Here is a 25,034-nt window from a genome sequence, read left to right on the forward strand (position 1 = left end):
AGATTTCATAAAATACTTCTAAATGCATTACCTGCTTTAAAAAAAAAAATAGTGTTTCTAAGCTGGAAACCCTGTCTCACACATTGAAATTGCCCGTTACAACTGAAATCTAGGATGTTTATTCCAGTGTTTATTCCAACATACAGCTAAACTGTTTTGAGTCCAAACTTACCGTTCGCTCATGTGCACAGAAGCTACATCATTTGAACAAAGCTTTCCCAGACCGACGGTAGAAATCTGAATGAGGTCCTTTATTTCCTGTGCTGTAACAACCAGGCTGCCCAATTAAATAGCTTTTAAACATGACAGTTACTATTAAGTCACTTCTGTCAACATGATATTAGACATGTTCCAGCCGTACCAGTGGATCATGGGTAAGCATGAGGACAAAGGTGGTGATCCCCCTGGTGAGGCACAGCAGTGGAATCTGGTAGTGGATACCTAGGAAATTTACTCAAAGGAGTTTGGTACCCTAAAGAAGTAGTAGAGTCTTTGCAAGTAACTTTAGCTTAGCAATTAGCTTTTGCCTTGCTGACTCTGTGGGCAACCAAACACTTCTTAATGAAACATTACAACATTTAACATCAGTTTCTATGTACAAGTTCAACAACTAGTGGCATTGCATGAAGACTGTTTTCCTAACTAGTCAAATTTGAAATTTGCGTTTTGACCACTTACTATCTTTGTGGAAGAAAGCTGCTAAAACACAACTGTTTTAAACTCAAAATTAAATGTGAGGTGACGCAGCATTTGAAAAAATTCTACTCAGATCAGGGTCATCAGAGACTACTTCAATGTCACTAGGAAATAAATAGCAGAAAATAGGTATATACTGGTAGAACTTCTTACAGAAAGTCAGTAAGCCTAGACTGCCATCTCATGGATAGTGACTAACCTGAGATTGTACCAAATTTATGAGGGAAAAATACTGCATTGATGCTGTCACATTTGGTAAAACCAGATGGGTTTGTAACATCTTCCTCTGTGTTTCAGTCATTAGTATACGATCATTATTTATTTTCAGGTTCTTTATTCATACTGAAGAGATTCAAGGAAAGGAAGAAATATACACCCTAATGCCACATGCAGCAGCTGAGTTCAGGTCAGTGTCAGCAGCAGCAAACACAAGGAGCTGCTGCTAAGTTTTCTGTGCATGTCAGGTGGATGTGGCCATTAATAGTGCCATACTATCCTCAAGTTCTAGGTCTGTTCAGAGAAACAGAAACCCAAAGTTATCATAAAGCTCCAGTCTCTTAACCATTTGGTAAGGATAAAAGACTGGGGTATTTTGTAGCTTTAAAATGGTACCACTGGTGCTCTTGTGGGATGTCATTCCTCCTGTGAGGTGTTATTGCTGCTCTGCAAATTCTTGTGCAAAAGCCAGTGATATAGGAAAGAAGAGAGATGGAAGTGTGTTTACTAGCTGAGGTTAAAACAGTTTGGGGACAGTGAATGTGTTCTGCATGTTACTAAGTTTGCTCAGTGACCTTGAACACATTGCTGTTCACCAGGCTTTGCAAAGCAGAGATCTGACTGAAGCACACAAGAGTAGCACATTACGTCTGTCTCTTTGGCCAGTTCACTATTTCAATCAGATGTTCTCTTCTTTGACAGTATCACTGTCATTTAACTTTAGACAATCCAGGAAATTCCCATTCTAACCTGCTTTTCTAGGTCTTAATCCTTGTATGAGCTTTTAAAATACAAATTGGGGGTATCTAAATTATCTTCAGAAATAAAAATGTTCTATGTGATAAATATGTATTATTCTCCTTTACTGAGATTCTGAAATAAAAGCTTGTTTGGTAAAGGTTGGTCTGCTTTTTATATATAATGACTGCAATATCACAGTTTTTGGAAAAAAGTATTAAATAAAGTAAAGCCATAAATATAACATGATGTGAGAAAAATGCACTTAGAGAATTATGAGAGCATTTTCTAAACCAGTAAGACAGTAATTTCAGATGTCAAGACTTCTGCTTTAGTGAAGTGTTTATTCTTAGTCTAACCATCATTATTTATTGATTTCTGCAATGCCTCTCTCCACTCTAATTTGCTTCACAGAATGATGAGTTATATACTGACCTCAGGAATGCAGAAGCTGTTACGACCATGTGAACCATCCTCCACCACTGTTCACTAGATAATATTCTGTACTTCCTAAAGGCAGGAGGTTAAGTAGGTAACAAATTTCCTAAAATCTTTCTGTATTTAGCAGCAGAGGGCCTGCCATTTCAATACTGTTTCTACAGATATCACTGAACTTGTAGTACCTCCAAACCAGAAGCTGGGGAGCGACAGAGTAAAGGAAGAGTTCATCTTTTGAAAGAAAGCCATTAATATACCTCAAAGTTCAGGTGTAGGTGGCAGAGAGTTAAAATGAAATATGTACTAAACTAAGTAAGTACTGCCAAAAAAAAAAAAAACCCAAAAAACAAACCCCAAACAAACCCACATAATTTTAATAAAGGGGGGGGGGGGGGGGGGAAGAACCAACAGGGCAAAAGTACAGCTGTGATGTAAAATAGCTTAGGTCTCCAGGAGATTTATTTTGATCTACTTACAGAAACTTATTTTTCCCAGATGTGGGAAAATAATATTCTTGCCGATAAGATAATTCTATTTCAGTTCTTTAAATCACGATTATTGCTTATCTTTTTGCTCAGTTCAAGTCACTTGTCTGTAATAAGACAGCATATCATCTAAACTTTGGTAAAGTGGTTCCTGATTTTGAGTGTCACTGCTGTCAGTCTGCGCTGATGGCGGCACATCTTGGGCGCTGCAGCCACAGGCCTGTACTGATGGCGGCACATCTTGGGCGCTGCAGCCACAGGCCTGCATTGGTGGTGGCACATCTTGGGCACTGCAGCCACAGGCCTGCATTGGTGGCGGCACATCTTGGGCACTGCAGCCACAGGCCTGCATTGGTGGCGGCACATCTTGAGCGCTGCAGCCGTAGGCCTGCATTGCCGGTGGCACATCTTGGGTGCCGTAGCCGTAAGCCTGCATTGAAAATGGCATATCATGAGCACTGTAGCCATAAGCGTGCATTGGTGGCAGCATGCCTTGAGCACCGTAGCCATAAGCCTGCATTGGAAATGGCATATCATGAGTGCTATAGCCGTAAGCCTGCATTGATGACAGCACATCTTGAGCACCGTAGCCATAAGCCTGCATCGACGGCGGCACACCTTGAGCACCGTAGCCATAAGCCTGTGCTGGTGGCAGCATATCCTCCTCATCATCACTGCTGTCATCCTCTGCTGATGACGGCACATCCTGAGTGTCACTGCCACAGGCCTCTCTTGATGCTGACTCATCTTGAACATTGCTGTGGTAAGCCTGCACTGATGGTGGCACATCTTCAGTGCTGCTGCCGTTGGCCTGCACTGATGGCATCTCTTGCTTTTGTGCTGTCTCCGTTTCTAGTTTTTCAGAGGAGGTTTCAGGACTGTTCAAATTCTGACTTCTGTAATTATCATCTTTCTTTTGTCCCATAAAGTAATCAGAGGGTGGTGCAAATTCTGGATCTCGCTCATCTCTGAGTTCTTCCTGTTTCTTTGACCATTGTCCAAACATCAGTTCTGTTAGAAACAGGGAAAAGTAGATTGAATATAGATTTCAGGGTCTGAAGATCAGTCAGAAAGGAGGGAAAACAAATTAGCAAACAGAGAAGATGCAGCTGTGTAAAGCCATTTGAAGTTACTTTTCCATCTAGTACTAGATTGCTGCTGACAGTCCACTTCCTTTACAGAGCAGGAACAAAAGCATTGAGCATTAAAGATAACCACCATCCTCTACGTAACTCATCCTAGTCACTTTAAGATCCTCTAACAATGTGGTCATTGGTTATGAAAACCGACTAATTAGTTAGGGGTGAATCAAAATACAAACCAATCAAAGCATTAAGAGCTTAGTTATTAGAAGATGGAGATGATGAGATTATCTCTAGTGGGCACAGGCGAAAACCAGTAACTTCTTTATTTCAAAAGAAGTGGTAGATATTCTAGTTACTATGACAGCTGATTAAAAATAGTTCTGAAGTACTGCAATGGAATGACAGCTCAAGATCACCACACCTAAAAAGATATCCCCCAAACCTACTCCGAAGATGTCACCCAAACCTGCTCTCTAAAACCAGTAAAATTCTTTTCAGTATTCATTTCTACCAAGACTTCTGTAAGAAATTAAGTAGAAAATTTTGATACAGAATGGTTACACATTTGTCTGATGTAGCAAAATAGAGCCCCAATCAGAGCAGGACTTCTTCCTTTGCTTTGGTAAAAATAGAAAAAAAATATGAAATAGTAAGGAGGAAAACATCTAAGAGTGAAGAATTTGTTTATCCCTTCTTATACTAATTTAGATGCTTGTGTTACATTTATGTTCAGTGAACAAGTTATTCTACTTCACATTTTAGAGTAAGCTGTCCTCTTCTTTCTGACTGTAATATTTATTGTGTAGCACAGTGCTTCTTGAGTGTCAGTCAGATACTAGGATTCCTCAGAGGTAGGAAAAAAACAGCGTCGGGCAGGATAAAGATTTAACAGATAGGCCCTGAAAGTTTTGGTTTTTAATGGAACCACAAAGTTTCCCCTCACAACGATGTTCATTAACTGAACACAAAGAGAGACTGTGGAAAGTAAATAGAAGCTGGTAGTATCAGTATTGCACAGAACAGGAATGCTGCTCTTACAGGAGTACTAAAGAAGGTGGACATTTATGTGCTTTTGCCTATTCCTTGTTTGCTTTTACTTAAAAGTCAGGCATCAGATTACAAGGATGTGCATGAGCCTAGATAACTGGTGCAAAACGAGTTAGTGGGTTTGGGAGGGATCTAGAAGACAGCCATCACTTGATGTTGTGACAAGGAAGATGCTTCAAGATGGGACATTGGCACTGAAGTGGTCTCTGCTTGCATCACTTTTTAGTATCATCCTGGACTTGTTTCAGTGTAATACATCCTGCCATCACATAGCACAAACTACAGAAATATATCAAGAAAACATCACACTGAAAGACAATAAATCTTATGAACTATGACATTTGTCATTCTGTCAACCTCTCTGAATCATCCAGAAATGGAATAACTCATATAGAAGAAAAAAATTATGGGGACATTGTAGCAGCTACTGGTACTGAGGCATGCCTTGTCAATCACTGCACTGGACACTAGGTAGTTATCAACATGAAGGGAGAAAGTATTTAGTTGCTTCTGAGTCTTACCATACTTTGTCACAAAATAGAAATTAAAATAGCAGTGTGCACACTGCTTCCTAACAATGTTTAAGAATCTACATTTCCTTACCTTTGCCTTTATCCCACTCTCGGACATAAGGTACGCCAGGCTTTGTATCTCTTCTCTCCTGGATGACAACCTCTACCTTTCTACTTGCTGCAGTAACTCTCGGAGCTTCCACTTCCTCAGTAACACCTTTCAACTCTATGTTACAGAAAGATAGTAGTTTTTGTTAGTAACGGGATAAAATCTGTATGAACTTCACAGGAGGAATAGGAAGGAAGAGTTATTTGCATTTATAGAGCTCATACTAGTGATCTAATTTCATTCTAATAATGAAATGCATCTGAGTGGGGAGGTGATTTTTTTTTTTAATTACTGCATATTAGTTCAGAAAAGATAATGGGTAAACCAGATAATCAGGAAGCATATCTACCAAGAGAAACTTCATTAGCTTTCTAGTTGTATCAAAAAGACTGCTGAAAATCTATTGCCTAATAACCCAAAAAGGAATGTGCTGAGTGTTATACTGAAGCTAGAAAATTGGTAAAAATAAGAACATTAGCATGTTATCTCCATTTCATTTACTGGAGAAAACAATTTGCATTCTTATTCTTCTGAACAACAGTAACAGTTAGCAGTGGCACATTACTGTTCTTCGTTTCCAGAACACTTCACAGTTAATCACTTGCATAGAATTCTGACATGGTGAAATATTAGCTACATTTTACAGTAGGAGACAGACAGTACAAGTGACTCGTAGTGTCATAAGGAAGACAGGGCAGAGATGGGATTAGAACTCAGATTCATCATCCTAAATCCTAAAGTCAGCTGTATGTCCAATTTACAGACTGCACTGAAACTGTAGCAGTGTATATTATATGAAATCAGAATTAACTTGTTATTAACTTGTTAATTCTGACTACTTTTTATTCTACTTCATCTTAAAAAAAGAAAAAGCCAGTAAAATTTCAGCAGCTCTAACCTCAACCTGCATAACTAACCCACATAATTCCTGCTGTCAGGTGTGAATCAAAAAAGCCTACAATCTACGTATCATATTTCTACCTGCATTATTAAGCTGTTTCTGGCATGAGTTTATATCTACACACAATTATATGAACTCTCATTATCTTAACAGTTACACTAATTGTATATATAGAATTCATAATACCAATATATTGAATGTCCAAACCTAAATCAATTAGAATATGCCTGTCCATTGATCAAGTACAAGATGAAACAGCAAGTATTTAACTTAAAAAGGCAGCAGATCATACCTCCATTCTCCAATTTTTCTGCTTCTTCCTCTAATCCAGCTTCCCTTAACTTCTTAATCTTCCGTGCTCGAAGTTTAGACAGCCTTGCATCTAGAGCTGCCTTCCTTTTTTCTTTTAACTGTTCACGTTTAGTTCTCTGATCAAGTGTCTTAACAGCAAAGAAAAACATGAATTAATCTTTCTTTGGCATTATAATCAACTACATATCTTCCTTCACTAAACAACTAAAAGCAATCCTCATCAAGTACCATGTTTCAGCAGGGAAAAAGAGGCCCAATTTTTTCAGAGCCAGCTGCAGGCATCACCTAGTGTAAGACTTACACAACAAATCAAATACAGTGACCACTGAAACTGGGATGCCCTCATACTCCAATTTGCTCTTTAAACTCATACCTGCTCTCTTAGCATATCCAGTGTTGCCCGTTGTTTATTCCTAAGTTCTTTGTCACGAGAAAAGGCAAAGTAACCAACACCAAGCTGTCTGGCCTCTGAAAAGAAGAAGAAAATCAATAAATTTAAGTTGCACTCAGTTTATAATTGACAATAACTACAAGCACCATACACCCTGCTTTCAGGCACTGAACTACTCCCAAGAACATACACAGCATTAGTTTTAGATGGCTAAAATAGGCTTGTTTTAGATGATGCATGAAGTGAAGCTTCCTGAAGGAGAAAACAGGAGGATTTAATGAGATTTGAAAAATACATTTGAGAAAAATACAACCTGAGGAAAAATAAATCTAGATTTATGTACTGGTAATTTGAATGGCTATTACACATGTGGCTTAATACATACCTGAAGTTTTGCATAAAGGCACAAGAAGCACTTCCCCTTGCTTCCTCTAAAACCAATCTCTTTGATTGGTGATATAAAGATAAGTGATATAAAGTATGGAAGTATACCATTTTCTCGAATGTCCTCATAATGTATTGGTCCCATGGGTTTTCTGAGGGCCTCTTCTTCTTCCTTTTCCCACTGCTGCCTCTGAAGTTCTCTTCTCATGTCTTCAGATAACAGAGTATTACCATCAGGACCTTGTCTAATTAAAAAAAAAGAAAAAGAAAAAAAAAAGAAAAAGAAAAAAAAGAAGAAAAAGAAAAAAAAAAGAAAAAGAAAAAAAAAAGAAAAAGAAAAAAAAAAGAAAAAGAAAAAAAAGAAAAAGAAAAAAAAGAAAAAAGAAAAAAAGAAAAAAAGAAACAAGGAAAAAAGAAAAAAAAGAAAAAAGGAAAAAAGAAAAAAGGAAAAAAAAGGAAAGAAAAAGAAAAAAGAAAAAGAAAAAAGAAAAAGAAAAAAGAAAAAGAAAAAAGAAAAAGAAAAAAGAAAAAGAAAAAAGAAAAAGAAAAAAGAAAAAGAAAAAGAAAAAAGAAAAAGAAAAAAGAAAAAGAAAAAAGAAAAAAGAAAAAGAAAAAAGAAAAAGAAAAAAGAAAAAGAAAAAAGAAAAAGAAAAAAGAAAAAGAAAAAAGAAAAAAGAAAAAAAAAAGAAAAAAGAAAAAGAAAAAAGAAAAAGAAAAAAGAAAAAAGAAAAAGAAAAAAGAAAAAGAAAAAAGAAAAAGAAAAAAGAAAAAGAAAAAAGAAAAAAGAAAAAAAAAAGAAAAAAGAAAAAGAAAAAAGAAAAAGAAAAAAGAAAAAGAAAAAAGAAAAAGAAAAAAGAAAAAGAAAAAAGAAAAAGAAAAAGAAAAAAGAAAAAGAAAAAAGAAAAAAGAAAAAGAAAAAAGAAAAAGAAAAAAGAAAAAAGAAAAAAAAAAGAAAAAAGAAAAAGAAAAAAGAAAAAGAAAAAAGAAAGAGAAAAAAAGAAAGAGAAAAAAAGAAAGAGAAAAAAAGAAAGAGAAAAAAAGAAAGAGAAAAAAGTTAGGGATTACAGAGCAGAACTTACCAGTTTTACAGTATCAAACAGTGAAAGTATGACTGGGTATGATCCACTGTTGCAGTTTTTACACAACATAGATTGCTGTAGGCACCATTTAGTAATGCAGCATTGATGACTGGTACACAGTGAAGACAAGAATACAAAACTATCTCTGAAACAAGGTACTAGTAGAACATGTTACTAAAATCATATCCTTTCTTACAGGCTTTATGAAATCATTATCAAATCACAGAATGGGAGATTAAATAATCACTTTTGTTGGCATCTGTTGGGGTGCTAGTAACCACATATAGAAACATTTCAGGTTTAACGTCAGAAAATGAAAGGTATTTGAAATAACAAAAAGCTAGCCATTAACTTACCCTAGAAATCCATGCCAAATATTAATACCCAATATGGGAAATATTTTGTTTTCCCAAGAGAAGCAGCAGGATCTTTTTCTTTTATTGCCTAGCTAAAGCCGGTTTTGCTGACCGACTGTCATCCGTATCAATGCAGAGACAGCAATTTCAAAGCACTCATATTCTCCATCTTATGTTTAAAATACAGAGAACACATTGATGACTTGTTAGCGTGAAAGAATTTTCACTTTAGCAACAGTAAAGGCTCAGTCGAGGTACCTTTAGATTATTTTCTGAAAACAATTCTCAGTGCTGCCATAATAATTTTAACAGAAGAGCTGTTAAACAGCTGTTTAATAGAAGAGCAAAACCAAACAAATGGAGATCTAACAAATTCACTTTGAATGCCATGACGAATTTGGAATTGCTATAAGACTATAATCAGTTTCCAGGTTAAACAGAACCAGGAATCACTTCTCTGGCATTTTCTGGAAGGTATAATAAAATACAATCCCCGTACAAGGACCACAGTTTTAAAAGATGCATCAAATATCTGAGAGGTTGCTAAGTCAATTTATTAGAACTTTTCTCTGCAAGCTAATCTCTGTAAGTGAGGTTTTAGATTTGGTCAGCATTTACATCAGAGACTGTGCCTCAGTAGTTTATTAAAGATTTCAGTTGGGCATTTATTTGATATCCATGGCCTCCATTCTGTTGCAATTTAAAAGCAATACACCAGACACGCATTTCAAATGGTGAACCATTTGCCAGGGTGAAATAAAAGAGAAGCCTTGGAATACTACATAAATTTATAATAGGAAGTTTTGATAAAATCACAGTCTTGCACAATTGCTCTGCAGCTACTCTGTCTACTTTTTAAGGCACAACGTAGTAACCAGCAGAAGTTGGTGTAAAGTATATCTAGAGAAAGCAGTAGCATCAACAATTCTGGATTGAGAATAGGATAAAGCACAGCCTCTCCTCCTTGTCTTTAAAAAAAAGTATGTTACATACTGCAAGAAACGTGCACTTCCATTAGAGAAACCACACCTTTTCCCTTGAAGTTCCTGATCCATTTTAAGTAGACTTGGCAAATCCTTCTTCATACAGCGTCTAGATCGGCCCAAGAAATCAACATAATCAACCCTGTAATGAAAGCAAAGGAAATTTGATGTAGAACTTCTATTTGCGGATTCACAGAACTCTTAACCAGAAGACAGAAGCAGTGACACTTTTCAAAGAGCATTCATCACCTCTCAGTCTCTCCATGTGTGACAGTTTCTTCCACCTTTCAATTAACAGACTCACAGGTTAAGAGGATACATTCTGAACAGGGCATATGACAGTTTTATCACAGCCATTTACTCAATCTCACTTTGAGCCGGCTGTTTGCCTTGGCAATAAGATGTTGTAAGAAAATGTTCAAAAGTTACAATGTCATGTTGTTTTTGCACCAAAATAAAACTGAGCCTAGTACTTGCTTCCCATGGTGAAAATAATGATGTGGCATCGACTTCTTGCGGATATGAAATTGCTACAATGCATTTCAATTATCAGTCTAAAACTCATTTAGAATAGGCTGATAGCGTTCATTCAACTGGTGTAACAAAGGCTGACTAAAATGCAAGCAAAATGTTCCTTTGAAAAACATATTGTGCTTCTTATTCAACTCTTTATAGTACTGAACACTTAATTTACGGTTGTCAAAAAAGCTGTTAAGAGCTATACTTATTGTCCTGTAATGCTAGAAAGTTCCTTAGCATCAAGCTGCCTCAATTATCCCATTCTAAAGAATTCGTATTACATCTGAAAAAGTATGACTGGCAATCTAGTTCCCAAAAACCAAACTTTTAAGGATCTGTGCTTTTAGTAAGTTAAGTCTTTTACATAATTTCTAAGGATATCTAAAGCTTAGTATATACTCAGTGCCCTTTGTTCTTTATTATAAGGTAACATGAGTAGAAAAAGAAAAAAAGTCTGCATTCCCTACAGGGAAGATGTAACTAGATGTAACTAAAGATCACTGCAGAATTATTAGCATTAATTATGCTAGCACCCAAATATCCTCACTGGGATATGGCCTCACTGAGATGGACAAGAGAGTAATAATAATACATGTCATTGATGTGAGATGTAGGCAATGACAGAAGAGCACTATGTGACCAGTAAAATGTATCAGTTTGAATTTCTGACACTTCAGGGTGACGAGAGCACAAACCAGGTTGAGCCCATCGCTCAGTGATTGTTTCATCTGGAATTTCAGCAAGATGCTGGTAATGGGTATATCTGCCTTTCCAACCTAGCAGTCTGCTGGAACTCTGCTGGATTCATTCTCCCAATTTATTCTGAAACATTACATTGCAAATTTTACCTTGGCCTAATAAACTGGAGAACGGGGGTGCTCTGTTTCATATTGGTTACTGCTGTTTTCAACTGATTACCAGAAGTAAAATCTCTGTTCCATAATCATTTTAAACAAATGGGCAAGGAAAATGTTTAGTCAGACTGGTTTCATAATTATTCCTAATGTCTTGGATGAAAAACTAGTCGTTACTTGGAATGTCACAGAAAATTGTCACAGACTATTTGCTGTGCTGCAGTTAAACAGCGGAAGAAATACTGGAAAATCGTGTTCTTTTTCCAACCAGAGTTTCTCTCCTTTAAGAGGAGGTCATACAACGAAAACGACTGCTCATTTTGTAAGTCACACACAACTAGAGAGGGGAAGGTGGATGCAATAAAACCCCCAAGTTCAGCTGAAGTACATTTCCATTCAAGGCACCAAAGCATAAAATTGTATCAATACTGTGATCAGAACTGCCATAAATGGCATAAATATGCAAGAAAATAACAGAGGATATTACAATGTCTCACTTATAGCACATTTCCCTGATTGATGTTTCTCAAAATCCCGGATGCAGTTTCTATTGCAGTGTCACCTACATGGAAAGGAAAGTAACATGAAGGACTGTCTTTTAATGAGACATGAAATGAAAGAATGTTACCACCTCTTCTCAATGTGTAGTATTAACCAAAAAAAAAAAAAAAGGTGCCACTCCACATACTTTGGAGAATAAAATTACTTTCTCATGCAATTGTCAAGGAACAGACTACTCAGGCCAGCTTAGCCAGGAGTACCAACCATTCTTCATCTGGGTCCTCAGGCGGTGGTATTTCCATTTCAGGTTGAGTTTCCTCCTCATCTGTCTCTTTTTCTAAAGTCTTTCTAGCAGCTTCGCTCTGATACAGTTCCTGTACTTCGTGCTGTTTGTCTATGATCTTCTGAGTGAAATCCACTAGGTACAAATCCTCAGTTTCTTCATCTAAGGCAGAAAATCAATTCTTTGAGAGCAGCCATGAAAAGAACAGAACTGAGCACAAAATCAACACCAAATAGCCACAATCAGCTTTTCAGCTCCTAGCAATGCCCTTGACCACACTATTGGGGAATGCTTAAATCTCCTTCAGTGCCAAACAAACTTGGAGCTATAAATTGGCTCCACTGTGATAACCTCTATTTCTGAATATAAGTTTTAGGAGTTTTTTAAGCAATTAATCATTTGTGTACAATACAGAAAAGGCTGCAGTCTTTGCACTAAAATATTCTCTGCTCATTAACTACTTCCGAAGTGTAGAGTTTCTTATGTAACAGTTCAAATACTTAATCTGATGCTTAACATTTGGTGTGTTGGCCGTAGTTAAGCAGTCACTAGAGTACTTTTTAGACAAGTAGAGAAAAGCGGTGGGGTCATACGTGGCAAAGATGGACACTAGTAAAGAAAACATTAGAGATTAATTGCAAGGAGATTTGGATTCTATTTTAGTAATTATGTCTTGCAAGGGACTGAATGAGCGAGAGAAGGAAGGGACAGATTAGAATTCTGTAACCCTATTAGCTGCATGACTGGCATTCACATGCGGACGAGCCAGACTCCCTTCCTGTTCCTCTTCTCTTCATAAAGGTCCAAGAATGAGAATGCAGGACAGAAAATCAGCAATGCAATCCAAAGACTGCATAATGGGGAATAAATTAATTTTGTTTTTCTAAGATTGTGTATTGAAAAACCAGAATATATTCCACCCACTTAATGAATGAGTGAAACCACCCCATAGTGCTTTACTAGGACAGGCTGTCCTTCAGAAAGTTATTGTATTTTCTGTAGTACCTGTACTTTTTCTCCCTTTCAAAGCAGAATAACCCATGTCAATCACTTTGTATAATAACTCCAAAAAAATTTCCCATGTAAGAAGACAAGCAGTGAATTCATAGTGTAGCTGCTGTAAATCACCAGATAGTCAAAAATACCAACTTTTAAGGTGAACTTTAGAAACAAATTTTACACATATCTGTGCATATATATAAAAATACTAAGTTTAGACTAGTTTTGTTCACCTGGGAAGTCGCCTTTTGTCATTTTCTCATACAGCTTTGCTTTCTCTTCTAATTTCTTCCTGAAAAAGAAAAAAAAAATTAACATTGCAATCCCACCAGTTCCAACACTGGGATAAATGAATCAGGATAGATAAATGGAACAGAAAAGTACCAGGAGTGCTTGAAATATTTACTAGAAGCTGACTTATGCCTGTTTTTTGTTTTGAACCTTAACTGACTTTTCTGAAGATACATAGATATCCAGTTCCAGAGTTTATACTGAAAATAATTTTAGTGAAGTTACATAATTATTTTAAGTGTAATTTGCCAAGTAGGCAGGAACACGATGTAACAAGTATTCCACCTCTATCTACTACAGATAAATACTGGAAGCTAGACCATTATTTGCAGATATGAGACACTCAAATACTCTTTTTACAGAAAAAAAAAAAAGAAAAAAGAAAGCTATACACTTATTCTTAGACACTGAAGAGAAAACCTTAGCTAATTTCTGGAATGGTAGAAAACAATTTTGAAGAGCTAGGAACTGCTTACAGAAAAACAGCAAATAGCTCAGAAATTGCATTTACAACATGTATCTTATTGTACAACTAACCCATTTAGAAGATGAGTCAAATCTTGCAAAAAAGTGAGCCATTTTCTGTCAAGTCCAAGAAACACTTTGCTACAGAATTCTGATGTATCACTGCCCTGGCTTTTAATTCTAAAGATGACTTTCAAAAATCAGTAACCTGACATACTTACACAGCCATGATAACGCGAGGCAGATATCCTTATAGCATGGGACTGCTGTGATGCAGTCTGTACGTTACCGGTAAAGAGCATGGAACTGATGCTGGTCTTACTGGTTGGTCAAATGAGAACTACTGGTCCAAAATGTGCATAACTTGCTTTATGTGCTTTTCTAAACACTGAAAAACAGGTTCTACGAAGCATTCCTTTCTTACAGCACCCAAGAGTTACCTTGATTTATCTAATATATGCTCCTCTTCTGTCTTCTGCTCAATATCTTTCTCGGCTCGATTTGCAACTCCTGTGTTTTGTTTGTTCCAGATGCTTGGTTTCTGTGGAGTACAATTTTATAACAACAAATAAATAAATAAATAAAAATATTGAAATGATAATGATTAAAAAGTATTTCAACTCCATAATGCAAACTTTGGAAATCAATCATGAAAGACTTTGTAAATAACATCTTAAACATGTTTGACTTGAGACTATACCCACTGTGCTGTAGGATGCAGCAGGTACGTCCTACAATTACACAGATTGCAGTACGATATAATAGTTAAGGACAGGCTGAGAAGCAAAAAAAAAAAAAAAAAGCACTCAGAAATCAGACAAAATCTATTCTGGCAAAGATGTTAAGGTTAAAAAAATTAATAACAATCTTGCTGATTAATAAAGTAATAACAAAGCTATGAATTGTTTCTATTCTCCATTACCTTCATTTTAGATATAAAATACAATCAGTTTGCCCGTTTTCAGTATAACACTGTAAACGCTGCATGTTCTTCAAATATGGCAGCAATCCTATATTATACGAGAAAGCTACAGAATGAATGGACAAAAAGGCGCAGTAAAGAGTAAAACATGAGAGAGAACCGTGTGTTCGTTATTATACACTGTGATACAGAGGAACAGATAGCAGAGCATTTATCAAGAAAGTTCGGTGATTCTGGAAGAGTCTCTCATCCTCTGTCCTTCGGGGAGCCATACAAAATCTCAGAGAAAAAAAGAAACATCTTTCCCTATAGTTACAAAAGCTGTGGCTCCCTGGGGAATGAAGATTAAGAGATGATTTAGATAGGCATAACCATGAGATAAGTTTTCTGCTGTGCACAAGAATCTCACCTGGAAGTGAGCTGATAGAAATTTCAGGAATATCTTCATCATGCTGATTTTACATTTGAATAGCGACACAGCTCTGAGTATGTGTTTATTTAGATTGGAATATGAACTTCCTTACTTTAAGGAGAAAGAATGACAAAAACAACAACGGAAAAATATTTCTACCTTATTAGAAGTTTTGGGCTTTGCAAAGATGCCAGCATCTTTCAATAGCTTTTCTTTCTTGAATTCTTCTTGTTTTCGGAAGAGTTCTGCTTTGAGATCTACCAACTATATCAACAGCAAAATAAACAAATAAAGAACCGAGACATATCACATGCATATACATCAGTTACTGTCATAAAGCAAGAACTGCATTTCTAGTAAAACAATCTGGCATTTGCAGTTATATGAGCAGTTGATTGCATTTTTATGTGGAACTTTGAAGCACTGATCCGGTCACAAAGATCACAAGTTTACAGCAAGCAATATACAAAAAACATGGAATACAAATGATGATTAGGGATTTAAAAAAAACCCAAAGATATACTTGATCCTTTGATACATAATGGGAATAAGAGACATATAATTCCACAGAGATTTTACCAGCCTCCTGACAGCAAACAAATAGAGAAGCACTAATGAAATAACACTACTGAGTTTAACGAGGAAACTTCTAACCATCAGACAATGAATAAAACCCTGTCTCAGAAAAGACTTGACAAAAATTTGCTTTCATAAAATATATATACTTTCCCACTGTGTTGTAGTTTAGCCCCAGTCAGCAATTAAGCACCACGCAGCCGCTTGCTCATCCCACCCCCCCCCCCCCCCCAGTAGGATGGGGGAGAGAATCAGAAGAACAAAAGTAAGAAAACTCGTGGGTTGAGATAAGAACAGTTTAATAATTGGAACAAAATAATAATAATAATAATAAAAAATTGTAATGAGAAGGAAAACAACAAAAAAAGAGCGAGAGAGGAACAAAAACCAGGAAAAAAACAGTGATACAACCGCTCACCACCCACCAAACGATGCCCAGCCCGTCCCCGAGCAGCAATCGCCGCCCCCTGGCCAACTCCCCCCAGTTTCTATACTGAGCATGATGCCGTATGGTATGGAATAGCCCTTTGGGCAGTTTGGATCAACTGTCTTGGCTGGGCCCCTCCCAGCATCTTGTGCACCCAGCAGAGCATGGGAAGCTGAAAAGTCCTTGACCAGTGTGAACACCACTTAGCAACAGCCAAAACTTCAGCATGTTATCAATATTATTCTCATACTAAATCCAAACCACAGCACTGTACCAGCTGCTAGGAAGAAAATTAACTCTATCCCAGCCAAAACCAGGACACACTGTTTTATATACTGTTCATAGAGTTTTAGATTTTCTTTCTTCTTTTTTTAATAATAAATACGTAAGCAGCATTGTCATCTATGACCAACGCCCATCTCATCTTTTATTAGGAAACATCACCAGCAACGGTATTATATTGAAATTACATTAAAACACCTAGGCTGGAAGAGGATAGCGTGCCACTTGCCCTGCGAGTCCTACAGAAGACAAATTTCACAGACGTACATTAAATCAGGAAAGTAGAAGACTTTGATATTAATATTTGTCCCAAACACTAAAGCATTTGCTTTTCAGATCCCTGTAACAGTGATGCATAGTGTTGTAAATTAAACCTTTTTTTATCCCCCCTGAATGCTTAGAAGTGATCACCCAAAAATTCAATGTGAAATGTTTCACATACAACCACCCACCACCCATGGTACAACCTCCCACAGTTGACATTAACTGTTTATCGGCAAAAATGAAGTGTTTGGTAGCAATCTCTTGTTAACAGGCTAGTGGAGAGCAGGGAGGAAGAGCACCTCGCCATCCCCAAGGGTCGATTTGCCAAGACACGGGCCTCCTGTTGCTTAGAAAAAATCAGGAAATAAACCCCTATTTCCCTCTCAGGCCCTAATTTTATCATTACGTCATGAATGGGGGCTCTCAGATTAAGCGGGGGCCAGGAAGGCGAAGGGGCAACCCACCCCCCCACCCCCCCCAACATCTCACAGAACCAAGACGCGACGTCAGAAGCCGTGACGCGCGGCGTTACAACATAACCCTTTAAATCAGTATTTGCTTTTACGAGCGTGCATTTCAGTGGGGTGGGGTTAAGGCGAGGGGGCAGAAAGCACAGCCCCGGTGTGGTGTTTTTCCTGCAAACGGCTCGCCCCAGCGGGCCCCCAGGCCTGAGCCGCACGGCCTGCACCGGCCGGGCCCGCCCGCGGGAGCCCCGCCGCTGCGGGTTATAAGGGACACCCTTATAAACCGAGCGACAGCCCACCCTGGGGAGGCGGAGGGGTTTCTTTTGCTTCTTCCCGGCCAGGTTCGCCCACTCACCGAGGATGCAGCCACGTCCAGCGGCTTCTTCCTCCGGTCCATGGCGGCCTCCGCTCCTCCGGCAACAGCCTCAGCCGGCCGCCTTCTTCCTCGCTTTGCGGCCTTACCGTAAAGCGCAGCGAAAGCGAGGCGCTATTGCGACAGCGGCGGTGAGGGCAGGCGGGTCCTTCCCCGCCGCCATGTTGGGGAGGTCAGGGGAGCGAGGGCGAAGCGAGGGGCTCCATAGCATCCCGCGGGCTCGGAGCACCGGGCAAAGGAGCGTTGTCCCGGCCTCGGTCAGCCTGGAGCTGGCTGCATGCTGCAATGACAGGCCCTTCCTGCCTCGGAGCCTCTGGCTGTGACTGCAGGGCAGCCTGCGAGCAAGCCTTGCTCAGCCTGGTGTGGCTGGGTGATGGGTGAAGCTCTCCCTGCCTGTGGGTTCCCTGGCTGTGCTCGAGTTGTGTGTGAAAATGAGGGTTCCTGGCGGGTGGAGGCCAAATTCTTCAGGTCCCCTATTAGAAACGGCCATGTGTGGCCTGGGGGCTGGAGCTGCTGCCAGCAGCGAGGGAGGTGTGGGGTGCTCTGGGGCTGCTGGGCTGGGGGAGGGCCACCGTGGCCAGAAATTAAATAGGGCTTGGCAGTATTGCAGGCCAGCCCAGAGCTGGGTTTGGGGCTAAATGACAAAGTACATAGTTGAAACTTTGGTATCAATAGGGAAAAAAAAAAAAAATCTCTTTCCTGCCATAGTTGATACATGAGTGCTATGGAGATGAGACCTGAAATGCTCCCTGGAGCTGGAGACAGCCATGTCCTTCAACACTAGGCTGGGCTTAGTCCTGTGACCACTGCCCTCTGGGCTGCCTTGTTTAAGCTATGTGCTTGGGATGAAGTGCCGTGGCTGTCCTGCTGTCCCTGGCCCTCTACCTGCACAGATCCGCGCTGAGGGAGGTGGGAGTTAATGAGCCACAGCTTCGCAGGACTGACAAGTGTGGTCCATAATAGCCAAATACAAACCCGCCTATATATGTGCTGGAGCCAGCTCTGTAACCTCAGAGATGAGCACAGGTGGCTCTTGGGGAGCGAGGGTCAGTGGTTTGCTTATGCTGGGTAGCTCATTGCATCCTTTATCATCCCCGTGAAGAAAAAGGACTGTCTGATAGGTTTTAATTCAAAGTGATTCTGAAGATCATAATTATCTGGAGTTGCAAGAGGAAGCTGCCTTTCACTTGTCTTTATTAAAGTGGGAAAATATAAGGTGCTCCGATGTTGTTGCTTGGCAATGTGACAGCCGACAGAAGCGTCAGATAGAGTTCTTTTGATTTTTGAAATGTATTGCTTTTGTGTTTGGGAAGCTGGGTCAGGCCCATATTTAAATAGTTTACGGACACAGAATTGCAAAGCTGACAGAGATACTCAGTTGCTAAGTAAGCTACACCTGTATTCCAGGGAGCATGAAGTGTGCAATTGAGAAAGAGCAATTTCTGGCCCTAGTGCAGCTGTCTTGCTTTTGGCTTTTTAAAAGGAGAAGGAGAAATGATGGGAGACAACAGATACAGAAAAGTGCAGGTCATATTAAAGCCATAAGGTTTACTATTTTAATCTACGGTGGAAGAAGAGAAATGAGCATTACTGAGAAATAGGACAAAGGAATGAAAACATCTGTGCTGTTCTAATTAAGTCTCACTTCAACAAATCATGCATTGTTGCCTGTTCAAACCTCACCTAGTGACAACACTGAGAAGAGAAACCAGCCCAAGCCCAGCCCGGGGTTGGTTCTGACTAATTCCCACCTTTTATTTGGAGGCAGTGTCTACGTGGGGGCACGTTTCCCCCCTAAGTGCATTAATTCTTCTCCACGTCGCTCACATTCTACACGACTGATAGGACTGTCAGGGTTTCCAGTGCTGTAGGTGTCAAGCACTTTCAGGAGCTCGGGAGTATTATCTTGAGATTCTCATAACATGAAGTGTTCCCGAAGAGCTGATAGTCAGACTTGGTCCTGTGTATCTCCTTGTAACTGCAGGTGCAAAAACACATTGAGAAATCTTGGTCCCTTGAAAACTTGGCCTGTAAAATATAACGGCCACTGGCTAAGCTGAATGTCTGATGCTCTGTGATAGGAACCCTACGTGACCAGTTTTAGAAACGTAACACTAGATAGCTGTATAGGTACTTCAATGCTTCTTTATATTTTCTGACTGAAATGTAAAATGATACAAATGCTGAGTCTATTCAGGCTACTACTCTGGAAGCCACTTTTTCACCTGTCTGTCATCTCTCCCCTTCAGATGCCTAAAACCAGGCATTTGCTTGCAGGATTCCTTATTCCTTGGCACTGCCTGAGCCCCTGTAAGGCTGCTTGCAGCTCCTTACTGCGTTCTTGTTGTCCTTGCTGCTGCATTTTTGCCCTATGACGTGCCCATATCTCTTAGCAAACTGCTTGTTGCTTTTCTTCTTTACAAGCGAACTGACCCTCTCTCGTAATGTTAGAAGCAAGTTCTCCTTTTCCACATTTACAAACCCATTTATTTGACTTGCTCTCTCCTTCCTGCACTCTCTGGTTTTGTGTTTACCTGTCCAAACCATGCTGGAGCAGCGCTCTTTCTGTTTTGAGTGTTGCATAAAATGGCTCAGTATCATCTCAGCAGCATCTCAGTACATCTCATGTATCAGGTGTTACTTGGATAGTCTTAGGGGATATGTGAAGACAGAAAGAAGCCCTGGAGGTGTCAGCATCTCTCTTAAAATGTTCCTTTCTGGTTGAGGGTGAGATGCATGACCAGGGTTGTAAGGAAAAGCTGTGCTACTGAGTGGTTACATGACAGGATGCGGAAAAAGGAATTAATCTTAGAAACTGCAAGCTAGCTCATGTTTTTGCTGTGAGTGAGGATTGCAGAGCTGGCACTTTTGCACTTGCAAGAAACAGTAGATTATTTGGTGGGTAGCAACGGTCTGGCTAGACATGCCTGAATTGGGAATGAGTCAATCAGTGTCACTGGTGCTGTATATAACTGATGGACTTGTGCTATGAGATAACTGAGAGAGAATGCAAGCTAAAGGTTAACATCAGCGGGACCAGCAGGCAGTGATAAAAGCAGACCCGGTCAGAGGGGAGCACCATGCTCGCCGGAGCTGCGGGGCTGCTCTGTGTGCTGTCGTGCTCCCCTGGGTGTGGGATTCGGCGCTCGGGTGCGCATCCAGACAGATGGCTTTCGGAGCACTTTGTAAACACCGGTTCAGTAGTCTTACGTTTACAGTCTAAGAACTGACAAGCTTTCACACATACGGTTCCCTCAAAAAGGCTTGATGTCGACTCTAACCTGTGGAAGGCTGTTCTGGGCATTTTTTTTTTTAATCCAGCCCACATGCATTCATAAAATGCCAGTGAGGGAGGGGGAGATGGAATAAGAAGCTTTCCAAGTTGTGAAGAAAAATCAGCTTAACGTAAAGAAATGAGATAAGGAAGGGGAGGAATCTGTCTTTGTGTGTATAGTACAGACTCAGTGCGGCTGTGCTGTGCTTATTTCTTATCGGGAAACTGTGAAAGCTGTATAAACTACCATGTCTGATCTCAGACTGCTGATAGCCCTGAATTCCTGGGGAATAATTGATCCAACATTTCTCATTAGTATGCTGCTCATTTTAGCATAAGGCCTAATTGTGTTTACTTCCACAAAGCTGCATCAACACAAAAAGCTTGTTTATTATTTTTGAGGAAGATGGGGGATCGCAGTGGATTGTTCTAAGGGGATTTTGTATGAAGTGGTGGCGTTTCAGCTTCTTGTAAGATTGGTGAGAAATTGTTGTGGTTTAACCCCAGCTGGCAACTCAGCCCCACCCAGCCGCTCGCTCATCCCCCGGTGGGATGGGGGAGAGAATCGGAAGAGGAAAAGTGAGAAAACTCGTGGGTTGAGTTAAAGACAGTTTAATAGGGAAAGCAAAAGCCATGCACGCAAGCAAAGCAAAACAAGGAATTCATTCGCTCCTTCCCATGGGCAGGCAGGTGTTCAGCCATCTCCAGGACAGCAGGGCTCCAGCACGCGTAACGGTGACTTGGGAAGACAAACGCCATCGCTCCGAACGTCCCTCCCTTCCTTCTTCTTCCCCAGCTTTACATACTGAGCATGACGACATATGGTGTGGGATGTCCCTTTGGGCAGTTGGGGTCAGCTGTCCCAGCCGTGTCCCCTCCCAGCTTCTTGTGCCCCCCCAGCCTCCTCGCTGGTGGGGTGGGGTGAGGAGCAGCAAAGGCCTTGGCTCTGTGTCAGCACTGCCCAGCAGGAACAAAAACACCCCTGGGTCATCAACCCTGTTTCCAGCACAAGTCCAAAACCCAGCCCCATACTAGCTACTATGGAGAAAATGAACTCTATCCCAGCCAAAGCCAGCATACAGATCCTGTACAAACTTGAAATTAATCTGTTGCAAAGCTTTGGTGTGGGCTTCTCCTACACCCCCCCACCCCCCCACCCCTCCCCAAACTAGACTTACAGGAGTCCAAAACCAAATTATATTGATGTTTGGGGGATTTGCTGTTCTGAGACAGATTCTTTTATCACAGGCACTAAGGTTTCATCATACCCTAAGGCTTTGATATTCTATCTCACTTTTTACATCTTGGCTTTAAGATGAAATAAAACTGTGGGCAAGTAACAGCTGGACACTCTGTGAGATAAGCCTTGGTGCAGGGCACTGTGTCCTCACTTTCATAGCCACTAGACATAAAGCAACTTATCCATGTTTCTCTGAGGGATGGAGAAATTCCTTCTGGTTTTCTTTTTTCAGGCTCTTCATCTCAGAAGTTATCATATGAAAGAATTTGTGCTATGTCAACAAATATCTTGTTTAAGACAGAGCAAGAATTTTTTTGCTTTCCGTAGTTTGAGTATTCTTGGTTGGCTAGAATATTAGTTTGTTGAATTTGTGTGACTTAGTGTGTGTGAGGCCACAAATGACTGTGGCACAAGCAAAACTGTTTGTAAACCAATTCTTGTAACATGAGAGATCCAGAAGTGTTTCTTTCCTTCATAGCAAAGATTACATCTCTTCCCAACACAAAGTCCCAGCATATCTTTTTTTTTTTTGCTTACTTCTGTATATTTTCCTAAAGGCACCTGAAGCGTACCCTAAGTTTTTCTGTTTTAGCATTGCATTTACAGAAGTGTTGAATTGCATAGCAGAACAAAAAATCAAAACCCCTTTGGCAAGAAATCTAGATTGACACTATGAATAATTTTTTTGCAGGAAGACTAAAAGTTAAAATCATTTGGGTATGTGTGTGTGCACAACCTGCGGGTGTGCAGGTTAGGAGAAAAATTGTAATTCTTTGATAAATGCTTGAGTTTTTTTGCATGATCCTAGGCAGAAAGTCAAAACCAGAAGTGGTGCAGAAGAATAGCATTTGTAACCTCTTCCTGGCACACACGTGGCTCTCTGTTTTTTGCCTCTTGGGTCACAAGCTGCAATGCCAGACTGCTTTTGTGCTAGCTTATTTTTGCTTGCAAACTACAAAATGGGCACAGAAGACAAATCTGGTGGTGATTTAACGCTAAATTGAAATGAGATCTAAAGTAGTCTTTTGTCCTGTTCTATGGGAACCTGTATTTTATGTACAGTTTTATAATCCACTTGAAATCATGTCTTGTGTCAACAATATTGTCCTGTCTTCTCTCTTTGCATCTGTTATGAGAGAAGGAATACTGTTATGTGCTACTCATGTAGAAATTGTAAGTCCTGTCCAATACAGCTAGAAAGTAGGGATTCCCTAAGAGCATGCAACAATTTAGATCAGAAATAGGCTTAATGCCATCTTACAACAGAATCTGTAGGAGGGACATAGTTATTGCAACTGGAATTAGCTTAGAAAACTCTTATTGGTAGCCATGATTTTTTAGTAAGCATTTTAGCAAGCCTTGATGAAAATGGGCATAATGACCCTTCCTCCTTTGGGGAGCACGTGTGCATGTTCTTAAGTCTGACTGGCATAAGAAAGGATTGAGTACCAATTCAAAAGATGAATAGGTTTCTCAATATTTTCCTGTACTAAGGGATATGAATATACAGATTTTCTAAACTGGAGATGTAAGAAGCAAGCAAGTTCCAAAGAAAACTGGCTTTTGGGGTGCAGCTGTGGATATTTTCATCCTCTGAACAGGAATCCTAAGCTATCGGACTACATATGTATTGTTGTCTGTGGTTTCTGTGTGGCTGGCATAAAAGACAAACATGCCCTTTAAGAAATTGCTCAACTCCTTGAGATTTACCCATTCATCTGTCCACCCTTCTCTCACCATCTGTTTCTTTCGCTGTGGACATGTGAAGTTGCTCCATCCCTGCAGCAAAATGCAGCCTGGTTGGTTCACAGTCAGGCTTTTGCATGAAGCAGAGTTTTCCTGTCTTTGCAAGCACGGATGGACTTGCCTCTCCGTCAAGGTGTAGCCCTATAAAGAAGCTGGGGTTTGTATTCCAGCTCCACATCTGCAAGCTCCTTCAAGACGCTACAGACTTGTATTTCTTTGTCTCTAGGTCGGGGATGCCAGGCTGGAGGAAGAGCCTTGTTTTTTGTCTGCAGAAAATGCAGGACAGAGGTAAGGCAAGAGGGGAATATGACAGCGAAGGGGGAGACTATAATCTAGGGGATGCTCATGAGAAGGGGTTGGCTTCAATGCTTCTTTTTCTACTCATTGATATTGCTGAAGCTGCAGGATCTATCCCAAAACTTGTGACTTTTTATTTAAAAAAAGAAAACCACAACGTAGCTTTCCCGTTAGAAAGCACTTTTTTAACTTGAAAGCTGTTCCTTTTCCAAAGTACTTGTCCAGATCTCCATGAGGATGTTATTAGTGAATGCATGCCTGCTTTGCTTACAGCTCTGTCTTTAAACTGAACCTGGCCTAGAAGATACAGCTTTTACAGTGATAAAGTTGTGTCTATTAAAAGGCATCTACCAGAGCATAACAGTTTGGAACTTTAAAGCTCATGTACCTACTTCATGCTCTGTTTTTCTTCTTTAAAAGAAAACACTGGGCTATTGATTGTGTCAGCTACATAGACACATGCTCATTGGATCTGTAACTTTCCGAAGAGGCTACTTTCTAGCTTAAAGTTTAAACCCTGTTATTTATGTTCATTTAGTGTCAGGGTGATGATGTGAGCCGTATTTATATCACCTTCACTGCTTGTGACAATACTTCTGTTTATATCCTGCTGTTTGAGCTGAATTATTTTAAACCAGCAGGCTCATGGCAGCAAGTTCAGGTTTTCTGATATGGTGGCAGGAATCTGGGTCCTGTAGCACATTGCTAGACTTCTTTGGAGGAGAGGGGATAATTTATATTTACTAGTCCTAGCACGATATCGTTGAATTGCTGTTGGCGCTTTTTAAACATATATTGAATGGTGTCCTTAAGATGTGAACTGAGTGAGATTTCAGTTCAGTACAAAGCAGCATGTTTTTTTCCTTAGAACCACAGAAAACTAGCCTGAGGTTTCTCATACGTCTTCTCAGGCTAGAAATGCCAAAGCATGTGTTTGTTTTAAGAATAAGTATGTATGTAAGAAAATCTTTGTTGGTTATCAATGATCCTTGAATTGCACTTTGAGACACAGACATGAAGACATCCCTTCTGCACACTTTCTGTTCATGGAGGGTCTAGTTCTTGACACTGAGCAGAGGATGGGCTGGCATAATTGAGCAAATTATGGCTCCA

At 39.8% G+C, this 25,034-nt stretch overlaps 1 protein-coding gene across 1 annotated transcript; it reads right to left on the bottom strand.

Moving 5' to 3' along the window:
- Nucleotides 1-2,471: 2,471 nt before the first annotated feature.
- CCDC174 (coiled-coil domain containing 174) lies at nucleotides 2,472-17,443 on the bottom strand. The gene is made up of 11 exons (XM_075513984.1): nucleotides 17,347-17,443; nucleotides 15,138-15,242; nucleotides 14,085-14,185; nucleotides 13,122-13,180; nucleotides 11,871-12,051; nucleotides 9,779-9,874; nucleotides 7,423-7,559; nucleotides 6,913-7,007; nucleotides 6,520-6,667; nucleotides 5,309-5,443; nucleotides 2,472-3,584 (listed from the first exon to the last, which is right to left on the bottom strand). The coding sequence occupies exons 1-11, from the start codon at nucleotides 17,386-17,388 to the stop codon at nucleotides 2,668-2,670; spliced, it is 2,016 nt and encodes a 671-aa protein (XP_075370099.1). The 5' UTR covers nucleotides 17,389-17,443; the 3' UTR covers nucleotides 2,472-2,667.
- Nucleotides 17,444-25,034: the final 7,591 nt, after the last annotated feature.

This window comes from Mycteria americana, chromosome 11 (assembly GCF_035582795.1).
Source record: "Mycteria americana isolate JAX WOST 10 ecotype Jacksonville Zoo and Gardens chromosome 11, USCA_MyAme_1.0, whole genome shotgun sequence".
Lineage (NCBI taxonomy): Eukaryota > Metazoa > Chordata > Aves > Ciconiiformes > Ciconiidae > Mycteria > Mycteria americana.